Genomic DNA, 17,656 nt, shown 5'->3' with positions numbered 1-17,656 from the left:
TGCTGGGGTCCAAGATGACTCATGTAGTCACCTGCATTGATTGAGCACCTACTGTGTGCACTGTACTACCTTTGTGATCTCTCTCAATCCTTCAGACAACTGATATGTTGGGCACTCCACTCTCCAGGGGAGAAAAGTGAGGCTCAGAGGGATAGTCACTTGCCCAAGCTCCAACTGTTAATAAGTGGTGGCCATGCATGATTGAGCCCAGGCAGGCACTGGGCTTCTTGGGGCAGGGAGGAGGAGGACCTTGGCCTTGATTCTCTGCTGGCTCCAGTCCCTGCCAGTCTCATCTGTCTGCTGTGTACCATCCTACCTCGAAGATGTTGTAATTTGCAGCTCAGTAATTGTCAGCTGGGCTTGGCATTTTTCCTGTGATGGTGTCTCATTCTGTTTCCTGGGGCGGAAGCCACCTGTGGATCAGGCTCAGATCATAGTCTGTGTACCTTGAGTGCCTCAGAATCAACTCACAGCCCACCTGCCTGATTGGGGTCTGCAGGGCAGAGACCATGGTTGGGGGTGGACTTTTTTCCCACTCTTCATGGAAATGCTGTGGGGTACTTTAAGGATTGCCATTTCACAGATGAGGAAACTGAAGCTCAGAGAGGTAGGGCAGTTTTCCTGGTGTCACACAATACCCAGTGACAGACAGACACAAATACCAGGACTGTTGGACACTTCAGTGTTGTGTTGTTCTCGGGGCATCTTGGTCCTTTTTCTGTGTGCCACCATTAAGGAAAAGGGTACGAGTGGAGACTCCATTCTGTACTGGGTGCTCAGACCTGGGGGACTGGAGTGCTCAGTCATGGGGATCTGGGTTCAAATTCTAGCTCTTCTGTGTGGCTCTTCATGGCCACATTAGTCACTCAGCCTCTCTGAGCCTTGTGGCCTCATCAGTAAAACGGGGGAGTAACAGCCCTGCCTTGAAGGACCGTGATGGAGGGTCCTATGATGTCCAGCTCGGGTCCGTTCATAGTAAGTGTTTAACAGATGACGGCCACCACAATCATTCAAATCCTGTTTCCCTTCTTGGCTCCAGACCAGTGAAGATCTGCGTGGGCTGGGGTAGAGGGCAGAGGACACACTCTGGGGACAGACCTGTGCGGCCATGGCCCCCTCCACACCACCAGCCCCAGCCTTGAGCACACGCTGGCTCCTGAGCTCTGACAGCCGCATCCTCATGCCCTGCTGACAGCTGTTCCATGTAGACCTGGAGGGAGCTTGGGGAACACAGTGTTGCCTGGGGGAGGCGGGGGAGACACCACAGGGTGTGCTGAGCCACTGCCATTGCAAGCCCAGGTGATGGGCCGTCACCATCTCTCACAGAGATGCCCCTAGGGGGATCTGAGGTCTTCCATGGGGTGGGGAGGGGAAGCTACCACCTTGCAGGGAGCAATTAATCAAGTCTGAGACACCTCCCCCGCCCCTCAGCCCCTGCTGTGACTCTGTTGTGAGTCATTTGACTCAGGGTTAGTCCCTGTCTCTGTCCTGTGGAGACTTTGGGAGAGCCTCAGTTTTCTCTTTTGTGACATTAAGGAAATGGACCTTGTAAGGCAGGATGTGGCTTGGGCATACAGCAGGTGCTTAAATGTTCTGGTGCAGTAGTTAAGAGAAAGGACTTCAGAGTCAGCTGACTTGGGCAAGATGTGAACCTTTCTTGCCCTTCTGTGCAACTTCCTCCCCAGGGCCATGTGTCCTAAGGGCTGTGGGGGACCTGGACGTAGATGACCAAAGAGGCTTCCTGCTCCTTTATGGCTACAGCTCTCAGGCTGCTGGGATTCACACCCAGGTCTGTCTGCTCTGACCTGGTGTCTCCTAGGAGGAAGGAGGGGTCAGTAAGTGGGGCCATGGATCTGCAGGCTGTGGGACAGGCCAGGTCTACGGGATCTGCATGTACCAGGGGCCCTTAGCTGTGTGCACAGGGGAATTGCAGGTGGATATGGGGTGAGGTGACACGGGCTGTACTGGGCTTGGAGAGTCCTCAGCCTGCCACTGGTGTGGGCTTGGGTGCCCCAAGCCCAGCCTTCCCTGGTGTGGGCTGGGTCTTTCCTCCTTCCTTCCTCTACCCCGCACCCTCCCATTGATCCTGAGGAGTGCTGGCAGGGTCGAGGGTATGGAAGGTGGCAAAGGCACTGGGAAACTTGACAGTCAGTTGATTCCTCTATGGGAAGCTGAAAGGGGAGAGTCGTGTTTGAAGGTTTAACTGAAATTAGGTCTCAGGGCTATTTTTTGCGAGATGGAGAAGTGTCAGAGAGGGGAAGGCTCAGGGGGCTGGCAGAAGCTGCACATAAACTCAGTACCAGGCTGACTGCAGATGCTTCTAGGAGTGGGTCTTTGCTTCTTTTCAGAAACTCACTTTTACTAGGTGCTTGGTTGTATACAGGGCTCCTGTCATTCTTCCGATGTTGTAACAGAGGTATGCCTGGGGTACCCTGGCTGGGATGGTACCTGAACAAGGGATCTCTGGCTGGGATGGATAGAGGAGAATTCCTATAGGAGGGATCTTTGTGGCTGTGCTTTGTGGAATGTGTAGGAGTTTTCTCAGGAACAAGGGAGAAGAATATTTCAGTTATAGGCAGATGTAACTGAGCAAGAATGAACCAATGGCCCTGTGTGATTGGAGTGTTAGCTGGGTCTGGAGCCTGAAGGAGAAGGCTAGAGAGAAGAGTGAGGGGCTTTGAGGGCAGAACTAAAGCTTGTGGGCTTTCTCTTATAGGATGCAGGAGCCATAGGGGATGATGGTTAAGGGCGCAGCCAGCAAGAGGCCTTTGAGATGTGGTCTGGAGACTTCTAGCCACTCAGCCCTTTCCTGACTCCTGTACCCTCCCTGTGTTTATCCCACAACACAGAAATGGGTGCCTGAACAGAGACATGCAGCAGTGACTCCCCCCCCCACGTCCCCACCCAGCCCAGCACCACCATGGAAAGCCTGTTAGACGTGGTAGGGTCCAACCACTCCCCATACAGAGGATGAAGCGAGACTCTGAGAGGAGAGGTCCTTTTTCAAGGTCACACAGGGTGCCTGGGGAGGCCCTGAACTTGAGCCCAGTCCTCTCCATCTCCCAGTCCAAGGGCAAGTCTCCTTGCCCCTTGCTCCCTCCCTGCCTTCTCCCAACACCTACATATAAACCGTCTGTGTCAGTGGGCCCCTCTTCCAGCCCCCTAATTTCCTGGGAGGAGGGATTGATTGGCCCTGATTGCCTCTTGAGGCTCGGATGACGCCCTCCCACCCATAAGCTCATGGCCACCCCTGACCACTGGACCCACAGTGGGCTGGACCCTTGGGCTGGGGGCTGCCTGGAGGGGCAGGATTATGGCAGTCCCTGTTTCTGGCACAGCAGCCTCATTGTCCCCATCAGAGCTCCTTCTCAACTAAAGCAGCTGCCCTTGTCCTCAGGGGGAGGGGACAGACAAGCTGGTTTGGTCAGGCTCACAAATTGCCTGTACCAGTTGTCTGTGCACATAGGGAAACCGAGGCCCAGAGAGAAGGGCTTGCCCCGGACACCTGCTGGGCAGGTCCTGGGCAATCCTGGCTGCTTCTGGCCCATTTCCAAGGCCCATTCACTCAGAACACATATGCATCTTGTGGCTGACATACAGACAGAGGGGTCAGTCATACAGCTATGGCTGGCTGAGACAGGGCCCTGGTGCTGGACCACAAATTGAGGGTCCCATGACAGGATCCAGTTTCCTCCTCCTAATATGTGGAATTTGCCACAAGACTGATCTCCCTTGCTCATTTCAGCCAAATAAGTAGGACCTTTGTGGCACCTGGTCAACTGTCAGCGGGTTGCCCATCCCCAGCCCCTCCAGCTACCTTTCTTGGAGCCTAATTGTTAGGAAGCTGTCTCTACACAGGAGCCTGAACAAAGAGTCTCTGTCACTTGTTCTATGTCTGTCTTCTGTGCCCCTGCCCTGCAGAGGGAATGGAGCGAGGTGGGATGTGTTTGCAGATCACTGGACTCAGGAGTTGCACAGGGGGACAGGACAGGAGGGTGAGCCAGGGGCTATCAGCTTCCGGAGTCTGAGGCCTGGGGCAGAGATGGGACTGTGGATTTTGGTTGGGATGGGAAACTGCTCACCGTGTTAATGAACAGGAAGCCGGCTTCCTTAGCTTGGTCTTACGGATCAGGAAGCCGAAGTTCAGGGGGGCAGAAGAGACTGGCAGTGTGCATGGCAAGGCCAGCAGAGTCAGGGGGTACTTCACCGGACAGAGACCAGGACTGCAGAGGGGCTTCAAGGTAAGGGTGAAGGGGCAAGCCAACTGCTTCTCTCACACTGGCTGTCACCTGCTACCAACACCTGTGCTTAGATGTCCTGTGAGGGTCTTTGAGTTGGAACACAAGAAGAGCTAACTGTGAAAAGCCCTGAATCTCTTGCTCAATCCTAGGAACAGCCAGCCTGGCTCGGGCAGCTTAGGTGGGAGGGTGGAGAGGGAAGAGAACAAGGGTAGCCTGGTGTCCCTCTTCTTTTGCCCTGGGCCCTTCCAGCACTGCCTCCATCCCTGGGGTCTTCCCTGATAGCTACATCCCCTAGCCCTGCTCCTTGGAAATCCAATAAACTTGTTCCATTGCTGTTAATGGATACCCCTAGTCCCAGTGTCATGTGCTCCTTGTCAATGGCAAGTTCGCCCACTGGGAGGAATGACAGGTTCAGGGACTAGCAAGTGGGATGCTATTTGGGAGCCACCTTCATTTCTTCACAATTGTTCTGAGCTCTTGGGGTGCAGTGCTTCCTCCTCCCTGCATCTTACCAGGGAGGGAAGTGGATTTGAATCTTGATCACTGCTCCCTTCTGTAACACTTAGGCAAGTTGCCCAGCTCTGAGCCTCTCTTTCCCTATTTATAAATGGGTACAGAGAAGCTAAGAGGTCTCAGTGCCTGGCATAGGAAGGCATTCAATCAGTTCTTATACTAGAGACACCCACTCCTCACACTTTGCCCAGAGCCCCAGGTACAGGACAGACCCTTCCCTTCTGCACTCCACACTTGAAACAGCACCACCCCAGTGAGAGCTTTGAGGCTCAGCTTTGGCACCAGAAGGTGGAGAGGGGCGCAGGGGACCAGTGTACAGATGGATGGAGCTGGAGGCATCTGTGCAGTGTGGTTTCCCACCAGTTGGGGGCAGCAGAGGGTAGCGAGTGGACGCTGGGTGGCTACTTTGAGGGAGAGTGAAGTCCCAGGGGTTTGTGTGCTAGGGCCACGTGGAACCTGCTGAAATAAGCAAGCCCAGAGCCCCACCGCTGGGGAGGCGGCAACAGTTCCAAGAGGGAGCATCTGAGAGCTGGTGACAGCTAGGCCTGGCATGGGTGGCTGCGCTGCCTGGGCTTGGGTTAACCAGAGAACTGGACCTCTGAAAGGGACCCTTGTTGGGGACATTGGAGGGCCAGGGTCTGAGAGACAAAGACAGCTTTCCATCAGGAGGAGGGGAATAGGATGCGAGGCAGGTTTCCTGTGCTGTGGTCATCAGACTGGGGTCGGTGGATGGACACTATCACTGTCATCCTTTGCCCGTTTATAGACCCCTTGTCCCAGCCTCACCACTGCTTTGGGAGGGAGAAGGCGGACATTCTGGGAGAGATAGTGTGTTCAGAGCCTGGCCTTGAAGATCCACTGCCCTGAGTTCGAATCTCAGCTCTGCCTTCTTTTGGCTGTGTGTACAGAGAGGGTATCATAAGGCCTGTTTGCACAGGCCTTGTGCCAAGCACTCTTCAGACATTGTCCATTTTATCCTGATGACCCCAGAGGCACCCCCACACATCTCACTTTCCGAGGGGTGAAATGAGCAGACAGAGTGAAGGTCTCACCTAGGCTCGCTCCCCTGAAAGCCTGGATGTAAAGTCTTTACAGAGCCTGGCCCTCTGCGTGCAGCGCTGTCTTTGCTAGCCAGTGTTGTTATTCTCTCTCTCTCTCTCTCTCTCTCTCTCTCTCTCTCTCTCTCTCTCTCTCTCTCTCTCTCCCCTATGGAAGAGGATGCTGAGACCCAGAGCTGGGAGGTGACCCAGGTCACACAGCTAGGAGGGGTTCAAATGCCAGCCCTGACTCCCTTCTCTGCCTTATCTTGTCCAGACCCTGCTTCCTGCATGCCTGGTCTCATGGGTCAGCCCGTGTCAGACACCCTAGGGTAGGAGAGGACTGCCTCCTACGCTTTGCACCCTGGCCTGTGGCCCTGCAGGCCCTCCCCTCTTCCTGGGGACAAGGAGCTTGGATGTGGGGGGCAAGGCACAGATGCCTTCATTCCCCACTTTCTCATGCTGAGAAAACAAAGCGACCGCCTGGCATTTGAGTTGGATTGCAGACATAATTATATGTGAGTTCTTGGGTAGGAATTGTTTCCAAAGCCAGGAGGCCCCTCTGTGGAGGTGGCAGCAGTGACATCTGTTTCCGACACAAGTCTACATTGCGATGAGTAAGTTTTCCTGTGGAATTGCTTAAAGAACATCTAAAATGAGCCATGATTGTTATTCCCGTGCTCTGGAGCTTTAGATGGCTCCAGTGGTGTGGGGGATCCTGGCTTTGAGGCCCTGCAGGCCTGACCCAGCTTCCATGCCACAGGACAGGCTGGCTCTTCTGTCACAACTTTTCGCTGTGTCTGTGCTTCCAGAGTTCCTCATGATATCCTGGGAAGACCTAGCCAAGGCAGGTGTCCCTTCCACAGGCTGCAGAGCACACTGCTTGCACTATGTCCTCTCTCACAGATTCTGTCACCTAAAGATCTCCCTTGTGTCTGTGTCTTCTACCAACCCATGGTGACCTTCTCAAGGACAGGGTATGTTTGTGATCTCTCCAGACCTCAGTGCTGGGACAAGGCCTTACTTATGGTGGCATCTGGAGGGGCTCCGGGAATGAAGGTGAGGGAGAGAGAGAGAGAGAGAGAAGCAGGAAGCAAATAAATTAAATGGAGTGAGGTCAGGTGAGCAGGGGAGAGGGTGAGCGGTGTCTCCCTGAGTCTGAGAACTCCCACACTGTGTGTTCAAGGCTACAGTGGCCACTGCCCTAGGGGGAGAGGTCTGACAAGTCTTCTGGCCCCCCACAGGGCCCCAGTGAGGAAAGCAGCGTTTATCTGGATGTTGACTCTGCCCCATGGGTCCTCTAAGTCTTGACACCAGGACTCCAGGGTAAGCCTGGCTTGCAGATGGTCAATCACCCAGGAGGAAAGTAGCCTATAAGGTCCTTCCCAACTAAGTGTTTGTTTCGTATAGTGAAAACAGTGTCTAACAGCCCTGCTCATTCAGGGACTTATGGGGTGCCACCACCCCTCCTCCTATTCAGGTTTACTGGCCCTCAGGCCAAGGGCCCCCAGTGGCTCTGTTGTTCCCTGGTGGCGCTTGGTTCAGGGAGACCAGGATGGTGCCTCTCCCCTGCCTTGCTGCCCTGGAGCTGCTGGGCACCTGGGAGGGCAGGGCAGGGCCATCTGACCCAGCAGCTATCCTTTGGGCAAGCTTTGTCACCAAAAGGTCTGGCTTATTTGTTGTTACCTGCAAATGAATCATCAGGGAGGCATGCCCTAGCTGGAAAGGATTTGGAGATCATCCAGACCAATCTCTTCACTGTACAGATGAGGAAACTGAGTCACTAAGAGGCCAACGTGCTTGCTCAGCACCTTGGAAATATGTAAGACTACAGCTGGAGAGTAGTCTCCCTGGGTTGAACCCAGCTTTGTCACTTCCTAGCTGTTTTGCTTGTCCTTCCTGAGCTTCTGCTGTCCCATCTACACATTGGGCTGTGAGAATTATACCAGATGCATTCTGGAAAGCTTTAATACTGTATCTGAAGTAAGCTTCATGAGTCCATTGACTTATCATTAGTGCTGGGCTAGCCCTTATTGTGATGAATTGCACAACTGGGTTTTGACCTCAGTGGTTTACCTGCTGCTCCGCCTGGCAGCCTTTGCTGAGAGCATTCACTCATGCAGGGTGCATGTGGCAAGGACGCAGAAGTTTTGTTGGGGAAGAAGAAGTATAGAGGTCAGAGAGTCTCTCAGGGAGACTGGTCTCGGTGGTGGGACTTCAGTCCCAGCGCTGGAAGGGTCACAGAGGGAGATGGGGAAAGGAGAGGCCCTGCCGCTGGGGTGAGACATCTTGATGGAGTGGCTTCCCTGAAGTCACCTCCCCATCCCCAGGCCAAGCCTGGCCAGACCTTGAGGTGCTGGTGAGCCATTTGTGTCTCTGGGACAGGCTTATTATGCTAAGGCCAGGGTCCATGGGCCAGAGGATTTATGGGACGGTGAGTCACTCCCTGGCTGCTCTAGCTTGTCACATCCTGGGCTGAGACCTCAGGAATGCATGTCTGATTTCTGGGATTGATGCCTTCTCAGTCCTGGGCACTGGCAGGTCACCACTGGGCCTTGCTGTTGTCCTTCTCTCTCCCTCCCACTTTGCCACTCCCCTTTCCTTCCTCCTCCAATTTGTAGGGCTCCTAAGGGCCCCTTGGCCTGGGTGTTCCCCATCCGGGGGGAGAAGGGTTATAAGCCTAGGTTAGGGTGGTGTGTGGAACGTTGAGGCCAGAAGGCCCTGCAATAACTCCCAGACAGTTCAACTCATTGCTGCCCTACGATGCACCTTTGCCTGGGCCATTAGTCAGCCTGGATTGCCCTTTTTGGCTGCCCTGCTTTCCCCTGATCTCTTATCTTAGCAAGCCCACCTGCTGTGTCACCTTCAGTATTCTAAAATGCCCTCAAAGGCTTCCTCCTCCAGCAAGCCCACTGGAATTGTCCCTAGTGAAATCTTTTAAAAGGCCTCCTAGAACACTCTCTATTTTCTGTTGTCATCAATATTTATTAATTCATTCAGGAAATACTTTGTGAATATCTGCCAGGCTGCCATGGCTCCTGCTCTGGGGCTGTCCAGTCCAGTGTAGGTGGGAGACAAATTCATGTATCTGACCTCCTCAAGATCCAGCCTGTGAGGAGAGAAATCTGAGCGTGAGCAGGGTCCCTGGGGCAAAGTGGACTTCTGGTTCAGGTAGCCCTTCTGGATAATTCTCTGGCAGTCAAAGGAAGCACTGAAAACACTGATACCAGTGGAAGTGATCATGCCACTGATGATAGCAGGTTGATAGTTACTGTGGACAGAGTTCTTTCCTTCGTGATCTCATTACCATCACAAACATCAGTGAGTGGTCATGGTTGTCCTCATTTTACATAAAATGTAAAATGTAAAAGGAAACAACAAGAGCCGCTCAGTCACTGGTGGGAGGCCCCATAGCCACGGAGTAGTGGACCCTTCTGCTCTCCTGCCTCTTCAGGAGGAGGGAGAAGACATTTGCACTTGGCCTGGGATTCCATGGAGGCAGGCACAAACAGGGATTTCAGATGGGCAGGAGGAGACATGTTTGGGGTAGGAGTGTCCAGTTCTTGCCAGGCTACAAGACTTTAAAAGCAGGAATCTATGATTGTGTGACTGGCCTGTGTGATTCGTGGGTGCCCGTGGACAGCTGAGTATAGGTGTACATCTGTGAGCTTATTTCAGTGGATTTGTTAATTTGTGTATATGCATGTGTGTTTGTGTGTGTGTTTGTTAATGTGCATGTGTGTGCATGCATCTGTGGGTGCAGTGTGGAGGAGATGTGTATGCTTCAATTACACATGCCTTTCTTTGTGGGCATGCCCTTCTGGTGTGCATTTGCATGCATGCATGCCTGCATGCCTGTCATTGAACTTCTGTATTTCTGGTCCTGTGTATTTCTCCATGTGAATGTGAGGTGTGGTTTGTTTTTCAGGTACCATCTTAAGTCAAGAGTGACCCTTGAGTGTCCCAGCCTCTTTTTGGGCCCTCATGGTCCATGAATTGGTTCTCTTTGTGTGACCCAAATGGTCTGACGCCTTCTCTGGGCAAGGTGGAACGTAGAGGTCTTTTATGTTCAATGGAATACTGGAATGGGATTACAGAGTGTAAGGTGGCCTGTGAGTGGGTGGCCACCAGAAAGGCACCAACTTAATCCTGGCTTAAAATGCCTCCCCTCTGTCACCTGTCACAGTGCCTGACATTCCACCAGTAGTGAGTCATTCCCAGTTGAGGTGTCCATTGATGGTGCAGACTTCCCTGGAGAGGAGATCAGGAAAGCTGGGAAGCTTGCCTATGGTGCTACGGCACCTGCCTATGGCAGGAGGAATGGCATATCTGAAAGACACAGACAAAGCCAGAGAATTCCTTGGTATTTAGTGCCAAGCCCAGATTGCCAGTCACCCTGGGCCTAGCATCTGCTCTAACTTTATAGAATCAAGTGTCAGTGCATAAAGAGTAGTTGATCTCCAGCCTCATGTTACACAGATAGGAAGACTGAGGCTAGCAAAGAGGGAGTGTGGGGAGTCCAGAAGATTCTTGAATTAGGGGTGCTAGAGTTGGGAAGCACAAGGAAGGTCTGGGTGCTCATGTCCTGCCACTGCCCTGCTTAGTTACTCTGGGCAAGTCCAGCTTGCCCAGAGTCCTCTGGCCCTTGAGTGCCTCATTTGTGTCATATGGGCACCAGCCTGGCTGCTCCGTGACCCAGAAACGGACTCCCACTGCCCCCATCCTCTGTCCCTGCCAGCCTGACAAGGTGCTAGGCTCGCCTTCCAGCCTGTGTGCTCAGCATCTGCTCTCCTGGGGCTGAGAGGTGGTGCTACCTGGATGGGATCTTCCCTTGCCTTTCCTATTTATTTAGATGTGCTCTTGGCATTTGGACAAAACCCCAGAAAGATATTAAGAGAGATGTCTATCAAAACAGCCTCCCTCCTTGCAGGCTTGTCTGTTTGGGTTTGGACTTGGGAAACTGCCACAGGAGGGGTTGGACCTGGCTGGAGGCGGGCCCCTGGGGTTCTGCCTCCATCCTGAGCACTTCTTTAGGTCTTAAGGTTGGCAGCTGAGGGCTCAAGGGGAGACAAAAGGGTATTAGGCCCAACTGTTCACCTGCAGTGTCCCAGGTCAGTTTGTAGGGAGAGGAGGATGTGATAAAGGCAGACCTGGGTGGAAGTTGCACAATGGAAAGATGCTGTGGTTGGGGAAGGTGCGCTTGACTGAGTACCTGCTGTGTGCCAGGCCACAGGCTCGGTGCTTCACATTGAGAGAGACAGTGGCCCAGAGGCTGTTAGTGTCAAGGGGCTCCCATGGTGATATATACCTTTCCTTCTGCCTGGGTCCTGTGTGGAGAGGATGATCCTAGCTGTTAGTTTCATATGTGGGGGAGGGTGTCCCCATCCTGCCCACTCAGGTGGCAGAATTCTCCTGGGTCCAGTCCCAGCTCTGCCACGTGACAGCTCTGCTACTTTCAGCATGTGCCTTAACTTTGCCGAGCCTCCACTTCCTATCCTGAAAACCCCAAACATTCTGTAGCTGAAGCTCGTGTCCTCCCAAGGACTCTGAGTAGAGGTATCAAGCCTCCTGGGGTGGGAAGTGTACAGTGAATTTTCTCGGACACAGCGACTTGGCAGAACAGGAGCTTGATAGCTGGTCATTTATCATCATCATCATCACTTGGAATTGATTGAAATGGGTGAATGAAGGAATCAATTGTGTGTCTGGAATTCTGAGAGTCCTCTGAGCAAGACTGAGAGCCTCCTGGAGAAGGAACAGGGTGTGGGCTGGATGTCTGGATGGTGGGGGAGTGGCCGGAACTGGGGGCTCTTTAAGGATTCAGTCCTTCCAGCCAAAGGCCCCACAGGCTTCTGTCTTCGTCTCAGGTATGGCTTGTGCCTTGGTCTGTGATACAGAGAGATGCATAGGGGGCCTGTGTATCAGGAGGTGTCTGGCCAGGTGAGGGCCATCCACAGAGGCAACAGAAGCCTCACAGGTGCCACACCCAGCTGTCAGGCAAGGTCTGGGAAACAACAGCCTGTTCGAAAGCCCTGGGGCCTTAGTTGAAACCAGCACAGTGGCACAGCTGCCTGCTGCGTTAATGGAGGCGGGGAGCCTGTCTGGGAGGGAGCAGGCTTGTCCCTGTGGACTATGAGGCTGCTCACTGTGCTTTAGACTTCAGTCCCTGCTCCCTAGGATGAAAGCCGAGGCCTCACCTGAGCAGCCCTGCCCGCCCCTGCACAGTGCACACAGGGAGTCTCTGTGAGGTTGCTTTAGAAGAAAGTGCTTGTTAAAAAGAGCTCAAAACTTCCAAACTGGATGTCACTCTGTGTCTCTAAGGTCATTTTGCAAGCACATTCATTCATGTCCCTGTCCCCACTACCAGGAGGCCTTCAGGGTCCTAGGAGAGTCCAGATAGACTCCTGCCCACGGTGGTTACTTACCCCTTGGAACAAAAAAAGGTGGCTGTAGTGGAGACAACCTCAGTAATAGTGATAATAAAGCTAGCAGCTGCTGTGTGTGGTTGCTTAGATGTTTACTGTCTTTCTGGTGATGTCTGATCTTATTTAACCCTTCCCACAATCCCATAAAGTAGGTATCATATCATTAGCATGTTTTATAGATGGAGAAACTGAGGCTCAGAGAAGCCTACTAATTTTGCCTATAGGTTGTCTGAATTAAAAATTGAACCCAGGAACCCAGGCTTGGTGGCACATTCCTGTAATCCCAGTACTCGAAAGGTTGAGGCAGGAGGATTGTGAGTTTGAGGCCAGCTTGGGCTACACAGTGAGCATCAGAAAAAAAAAAAAAAAAGAATTGAACCCAGGTGCTGTGTGAGAGCTTGAGCTGCTGTACTGGGGGGGTGGGGAGGCAGCCTCCAGGAGAGGGTGGGTAAGAGGGATGGGGAAGTGGTAGTATGGCTAAGGGGTCAGGGCCTGGGGGATGGCCAGGGAGGGCATTGCAAACAAGCCTGGGCATTTGTGTGGAAATCGGGAGTGAGAATAATGTTTGGCTTTTGTTGAGCACTTACTGTACACTACACTCTGAGCCTAGAGCCACAACAGCGTTATCTGTCCTATCTAATCCTCACTGCAGCCCCCACCCATTTCACAGAGAGGTCAGTGGTCTTGCTTGTCAGCTCCAAGGCAAAGGGACCAGTCTTTGAAGCAGGGTTGGAGCCCTGAATGTCTGCTTGTACCTCTCAGTTCTCAGATACTGGGCTGTATCAGCAGGCCCCAGGGCAGCCCAGAAAGTGGACATCAAGAACTCTGTTTTAACTGAGAGAAGGGACATGATTTGCCAACTGCTACTCTGTTAAAGGTTGACTTGTGGTTTCACACCCCTTCCCCCAAGAGCTGGAGGTTGAACCCAGGGCTTCATACATGCTAGGCAGGCAGTAGATATACTTCTAGCCCCTTGACTTGGGGCTAGAATAAGAGTTTCTGGGCTGGAGGTGTGGCTCAAATGGTAGAGCACCTGCCTGGCAAGCACATAGGAGAGAGAGAGCTGTGGGTTTGATTAGTTTTGCCTAGAGTAAGATTTTATTTGAACACCATTCAGCCACTTTCTAAGTTCAGGGTTGAAGCTGCTGCCCAAGAAGGGACGAAAAGGCTATCTTTCTTCATGCAGGACAGGGTGAGGATCCACCTGGTGGGCCTTCCAGCCCCAGGAAGGAGAGTAATCTGTAAGTCTGGGCAGAGCAGGGGCTGGAGTTTGAGGTCCTTGATTAACCTTGCTGTGTGACCTTGAGGAAGCCCCTTCCCCTCTCTGGGCCTTAGTCGCACTCAGTAATGCAGCCTTTTGGATCTGAGTCTCCTTCAAGGATGATGAGTCTACAGGGCCCTGAGATGGGTTCCCTGGGGTACACAAGGTCTCTAGGGCAGAGGTGTGGGATGGTGGAGGTCACCTGGAGCCCTTTCTGTTCCCCTGAAAAATCACTTTCCCCATGATCTGAGCTCCTGGGCATCTTGGAAATGTAGACATTGCTCACCCTGTAGTGTCCATGCCTGTTGTGGTCCCTGTGCCTAGTATATGAGGCTTTTAATAAGGTGAATGAGTGACTGTTATAGAAAGTACCGAGTCCCAAGGACATTGCTGGTTTGGGGGGGAGGTAGCTTCAAAGTGGGTTTCAAGAGGAGGCTGCTGTCAGAGGAGCATTGGGTGTCTGAGCTTTAAGGGGAGGAGAGGGGAAGAGGAAGTGGCACATGTTCTACCCACTCTTCTAGAGGGGAGAGGACTTCTTTTTTAAAACTCAGAAATAGGATCAAGCTGTCAATATTGCTACAAAATGAGCTTCATAAATTGTGAAACATGCCGTGTGGTTCTTCACACCATAAGAGCTTAAAAATTGTGAAAATTTCATCAGTGTGAAAATAAAAACCAAGAAAAGTACCAGCCTGCTGGGGGAATTTGCTTGACACAATACCTGTGTGGGAGCCCATGTAGGTTAGCCAGGTGGCGCTGATGTTGGGGCAGCTTAAAGCTTACATGGAGGTGTGGGTCTCTGCCTTCATGGTGTCTCTCAAGAGCCTAGTACTCCCCTTAGTCTGCATTGCCATGTCTTTGGGTCACCCTGTATGCCAAAAGATATTTGCAAGCTGCAACAGATTTGAATAACTTGACAGTAATATAGGCTGCAGAGGTTAGATGCATTTGGACTCCACTACCTGGGAGATCTTTTGGGTGAGGTGGCATTTCAAGTGGGCCTTGGAGGATGTGTAGAATGCTGACAGGTAACCAACCACAGGGATATGTCTTCTATGGATGTGAGAGGTTGAGAAGGAGGAAAAAGTAGAGAGAAAAGGAGAGGAAAAGGGAAAATTCAAAGACATGGGCAAAGAGGGGTGCCTTGTGGGGAAAACTCTGGCAGTTCTGAAAGCTGGGTGTATTTGGATAAAGCCATTTTACCTCTCTGAGCAAGGCTTCATTTGCAAATAAAGTTTTCCTGTCATTTTCTGTTGTGTTGGTGGCATGAGATGACTTATATAGCCAATGTTTGATCTTGTCATGCATGGTGCTGGGGCCACAGGGATGGACATGAGCAGCACAGAGCATGGTCTGCAGCAAGTGTCCCCTCCCCCTGCACCTAGAGAGGGTTGCCAAGCTCACCCTTAATTGTGTGATAGATGAAATGTGCTATTCAGATTTATGTACAACACTAACTTCAAAATAAGTTAATATCTTCTATCCTTGGATCACCTGGATTTGAGGCAGTGGTGGGTGAGTCCTAGAGCCCCTCCCAGAGAAGTCCTCCTCCAACAGGGTGTCCTCCTTCAACTTCTCCCCCAGTTTTCCTCCCTCAAGCTGCCTGCAGGTTCCAAGCCCAGCAGGACCCAGCTGTGGTCCCCTGAGTCCCCATATCTACTCATCACCTGTCAATGGAGCGCTGCAACCTGTGTATTGAAGGCCTGTCTCCTTCTCCTCCTGGTTCCTCCCCGCTGCTCTTGGGGGGTGGGGTGGAGTTTTAAGCCCTAGCCGCAGAGTCCAGGGTAGACTGTGAATCTATGAAGTATCACCCAATGAGTATACTCAGGAAGCCCTTCATTCCCTTAGGCCCCTCCCTAAGGTGGGCACTAGAGATCCTGTCCCTAAGGTGGTTGCCCTCCTGGGGTACAACTGTTTCAGGCTCCACCCAGACAGCCAACGACTGCCGCCAAGGTTGGGGTAAAGGTGACCAGAGGACTGCTAGACGCTGGCCGGCTGGTTCCTCAGAGGACCACGCGCCTGCTCTCAGCCTTAGTTTCCCCCATCTCTGCAACCAGGGACTGAGAGCAACGACCGCGCAGGTGGAGAAAGGCGCTTGTCAATCCTCGACGGGGCGGGGGAGGGCGTGGATTCCTTCAGGTGGGTGGGGGTGAGACTTTGTTGCGAGAGGACCAGCTGAGAGGCCGCGAAGAGGTGAGGGGCAGATAAATGTCCAGCCCCCCGGGGGACCCCCGCCCCTCCACAGCCCCGCCCCCTCCGCTGCCCCGCCCGCCCGGCGGCCGAGGGGCTCGGGTGGCCTCGGCTGCTGTCGGCGCGGCTCGACTCGGCGTCGCCATAGCAACAGCGGCTTAGGGGGCGGGGGCGACGAGGCGGGCTGGGCCGGCCGGCGGGCGGCGCGGGGTAGGCTGGGCCGCGCAACGCGGGCCGGGCCGTCGGCGCTCGGTCGGCGGGCGGGCAGGCGGCGGCGCGGGCCGCGAGCTGCTGGGGCCGAGCCCGAGCCCGGCCCGCCGTCGGCCGCGCGGCCGCCCAGCGAGGGTGCGGGTCCCGGCCCGCCGCCGCCGCCGCCGCCGCCACCACCGCGCTAACCCCGCCTCCCCTTCCCCCTCTTGTCGCCCCGCGCGCAGGGCTTCCTCAGCCGCCGCCTCAAGGGCTCCATCAAGCGCACCAAGAGCCAGCCCAAGCTGGACCGCAACCACAGCTTCCGCCACATCCTGCCGGGGTTCCGGAGCGCAGCCGCTGCCGCCGCCTCCGCTGCGGACAATGAGAGGTGAGCCCGCCGCCGCCGCCGCCCGGCCTCCCCGCGCCGCCGCCCGGGCTGCGCCCCGAGGGCGCGGGGACAAAGCCGGAGCCCGGGCCGGGCGCGCTCCCCCGGGGAGGGTACTCCGCGCCGTCCTCCGGGAACTTGTGGGGCCACCTCGGACCGAGGGGCCCGAGAGGAGGTCCCTTCCGTCTCCCCACCAGGGTGCTGTGAAGAGGGTGCCCAAGGCCCGGAGCGAGCCGGGCGGGAAGTGCTGTCCCCAAGAAGTCCTACCTCGCCTGGCCAAGGTGGGCATTGTTTCCCGGACCGTGCAGTGCCTGGAGGTGGGGACGGAAGTGGTCCCTTCACCCCCAGGACCCATCCCCCATACTCGGGAGTCCTAGGGTGTCCGATACAAAAGGCATTTTCTGCTGGGTTCTACCGAGACCCGGCAGTGCCGGTGGTGAGGAAAAGGGTGAACATCTGGAGGGGAGGAGCAGGGGGCTGGGCCGCTTAGGGGGCACATCTGCTCTAACTAGGGCACGTGCTCCGCTGGGGGCTGGGGCGCGCAGAGCGGACAGTGCTCAGGCCCTGAGTTCAGGGGCACAGCCTGCGGCCGGGCAGAAAGCCCTTCCCTCTCCAGCCTGGACAGCTGAGTCCCTCCCTCTCTTCTGTCTCCCAGGGGTGTCTCTTGCTCCATGTTCCTTCTCCTGGGCAAGCCGGGAGCAGGTGTGGAAATTCCAGGGGGAGGTGGCTTGTGGGGCAGAGAGGAGGAGAGGGAGGAGGTAGTTCAGCCTGTTGGGAGTAATCGGCAATGAGCAGGCTTCAGCTCGCAAGGGCAAGCCGTCCTGTCCATGCGGGGGCATTGGGCGGACACAGTCTCTGGGGTCCAGGTTCTCCATGACTGGTGCCGGCCACAGGCACCTTCCCGCTTAGGCACAGGCACAGTGATAGATTCCTGTGCCAGTTAGAACGTGTCGTGGAGGTGAAAGAAGGGGCAGGCACCAAGGAGGCTTTTCAGCATTCAGCCCCAACATCTCAGGCCACTGGCATCTGTCTTCCCAGGGCTGTGCTCCGTGTGTACGATTGGTGAGTTGGCACTCCCTGTAGGGAAGGCGTAGGTAGAATGACAATGTCTCTCCCCTTCTCAGAGGTTCCAGCAGGAAAAGAGTACAAGTTCTAGCCTAACTCCTGCCCAAGGTGGAGTGACTGTTTAACTGACCCCTAGCATCTTCCCAGAGAGTGCCCCTCCCGCATCGCAGTAAAATTGCTAGACCTGTCATTTCCATCAGCCCATAGCTGCTCTCTCCAGTGGATCCCCAGCACTGCTGCAGCGGGCTTCCTGCCCCAGCTGCCAAGCCCAGCCTAAGGCAGGACCCTTTCTCAGATGGCCTTGGTGCCCCAGGGGACCAGGCGTGCCTTGACAGGAAGATGCAGCCAGG

The 17,656-nt window shown here is 54.4% G+C and overlaps 1 protein-coding gene and 1 long non-coding RNA gene across 11 annotated transcripts in view; one reads left to right on the top strand and one right to left on the bottom strand.

Annotated features, from left to right (window-relative positions):
* Dab2ip (DAB2 interacting protein) overlaps positions 1 to 17,656 on the top strand; it is a 184,863-nt gene that overhangs the window by 87,722 nt on the left and 79,485 nt on the right. For 5 of the 10 annotated variants that reach the window (XM_074051086.1, XM_074051084.1, XM_074051087.1 and 2 more), the window contains exon 3: positions 16,102 to 16,244. The exons of 2 other annotated variants lie outside the window; for them this stretch is intronic. In XM_074051086.1, the coding sequence (XP_073907187.1) occupies positions 16,102 to 16,244 (143 nt within the window). Of the gene's footprint in view, positions 1 to 12,716; positions 15,559 to 16,101; positions 16,245 to 17,656 lie in introns of those variants that run through there. 3 more of the 10 variants (XM_074051083.1, XM_074051085.1, XM_074051081.1) reach the window with 1 other exon arrangement.
* LOC141415375 (uncharacterized) lies at positions 8,767 to 16,869 on the bottom strand. The gene is made up of 3 exons (XR_012440329.1): positions 16,509 to 16,869; positions 9,969 to 10,120; positions 8,767 to 8,900 (listed from the first exon to the last, which is right to left on the bottom strand). It is a non-coding gene; the product is annotated as an uncharacterized lncRNA (long non-coding RNA).

The sequence above is a fragment of the Castor canadensis genome, chromosome 13 (genome assembly GCF_047511655.1).
Source record: "Castor canadensis chromosome 13, mCasCan1.hap1v2, whole genome shotgun sequence".
Classification (NCBI taxonomy): domain Eukaryota; kingdom Metazoa; phylum Chordata; class Mammalia; order Rodentia; family Castoridae; genus Castor; species Castor canadensis.
Note: the sequence above shows the minus strand (reverse complement) of the source record. Positions and strands in the feature narration are given on the sequence as shown.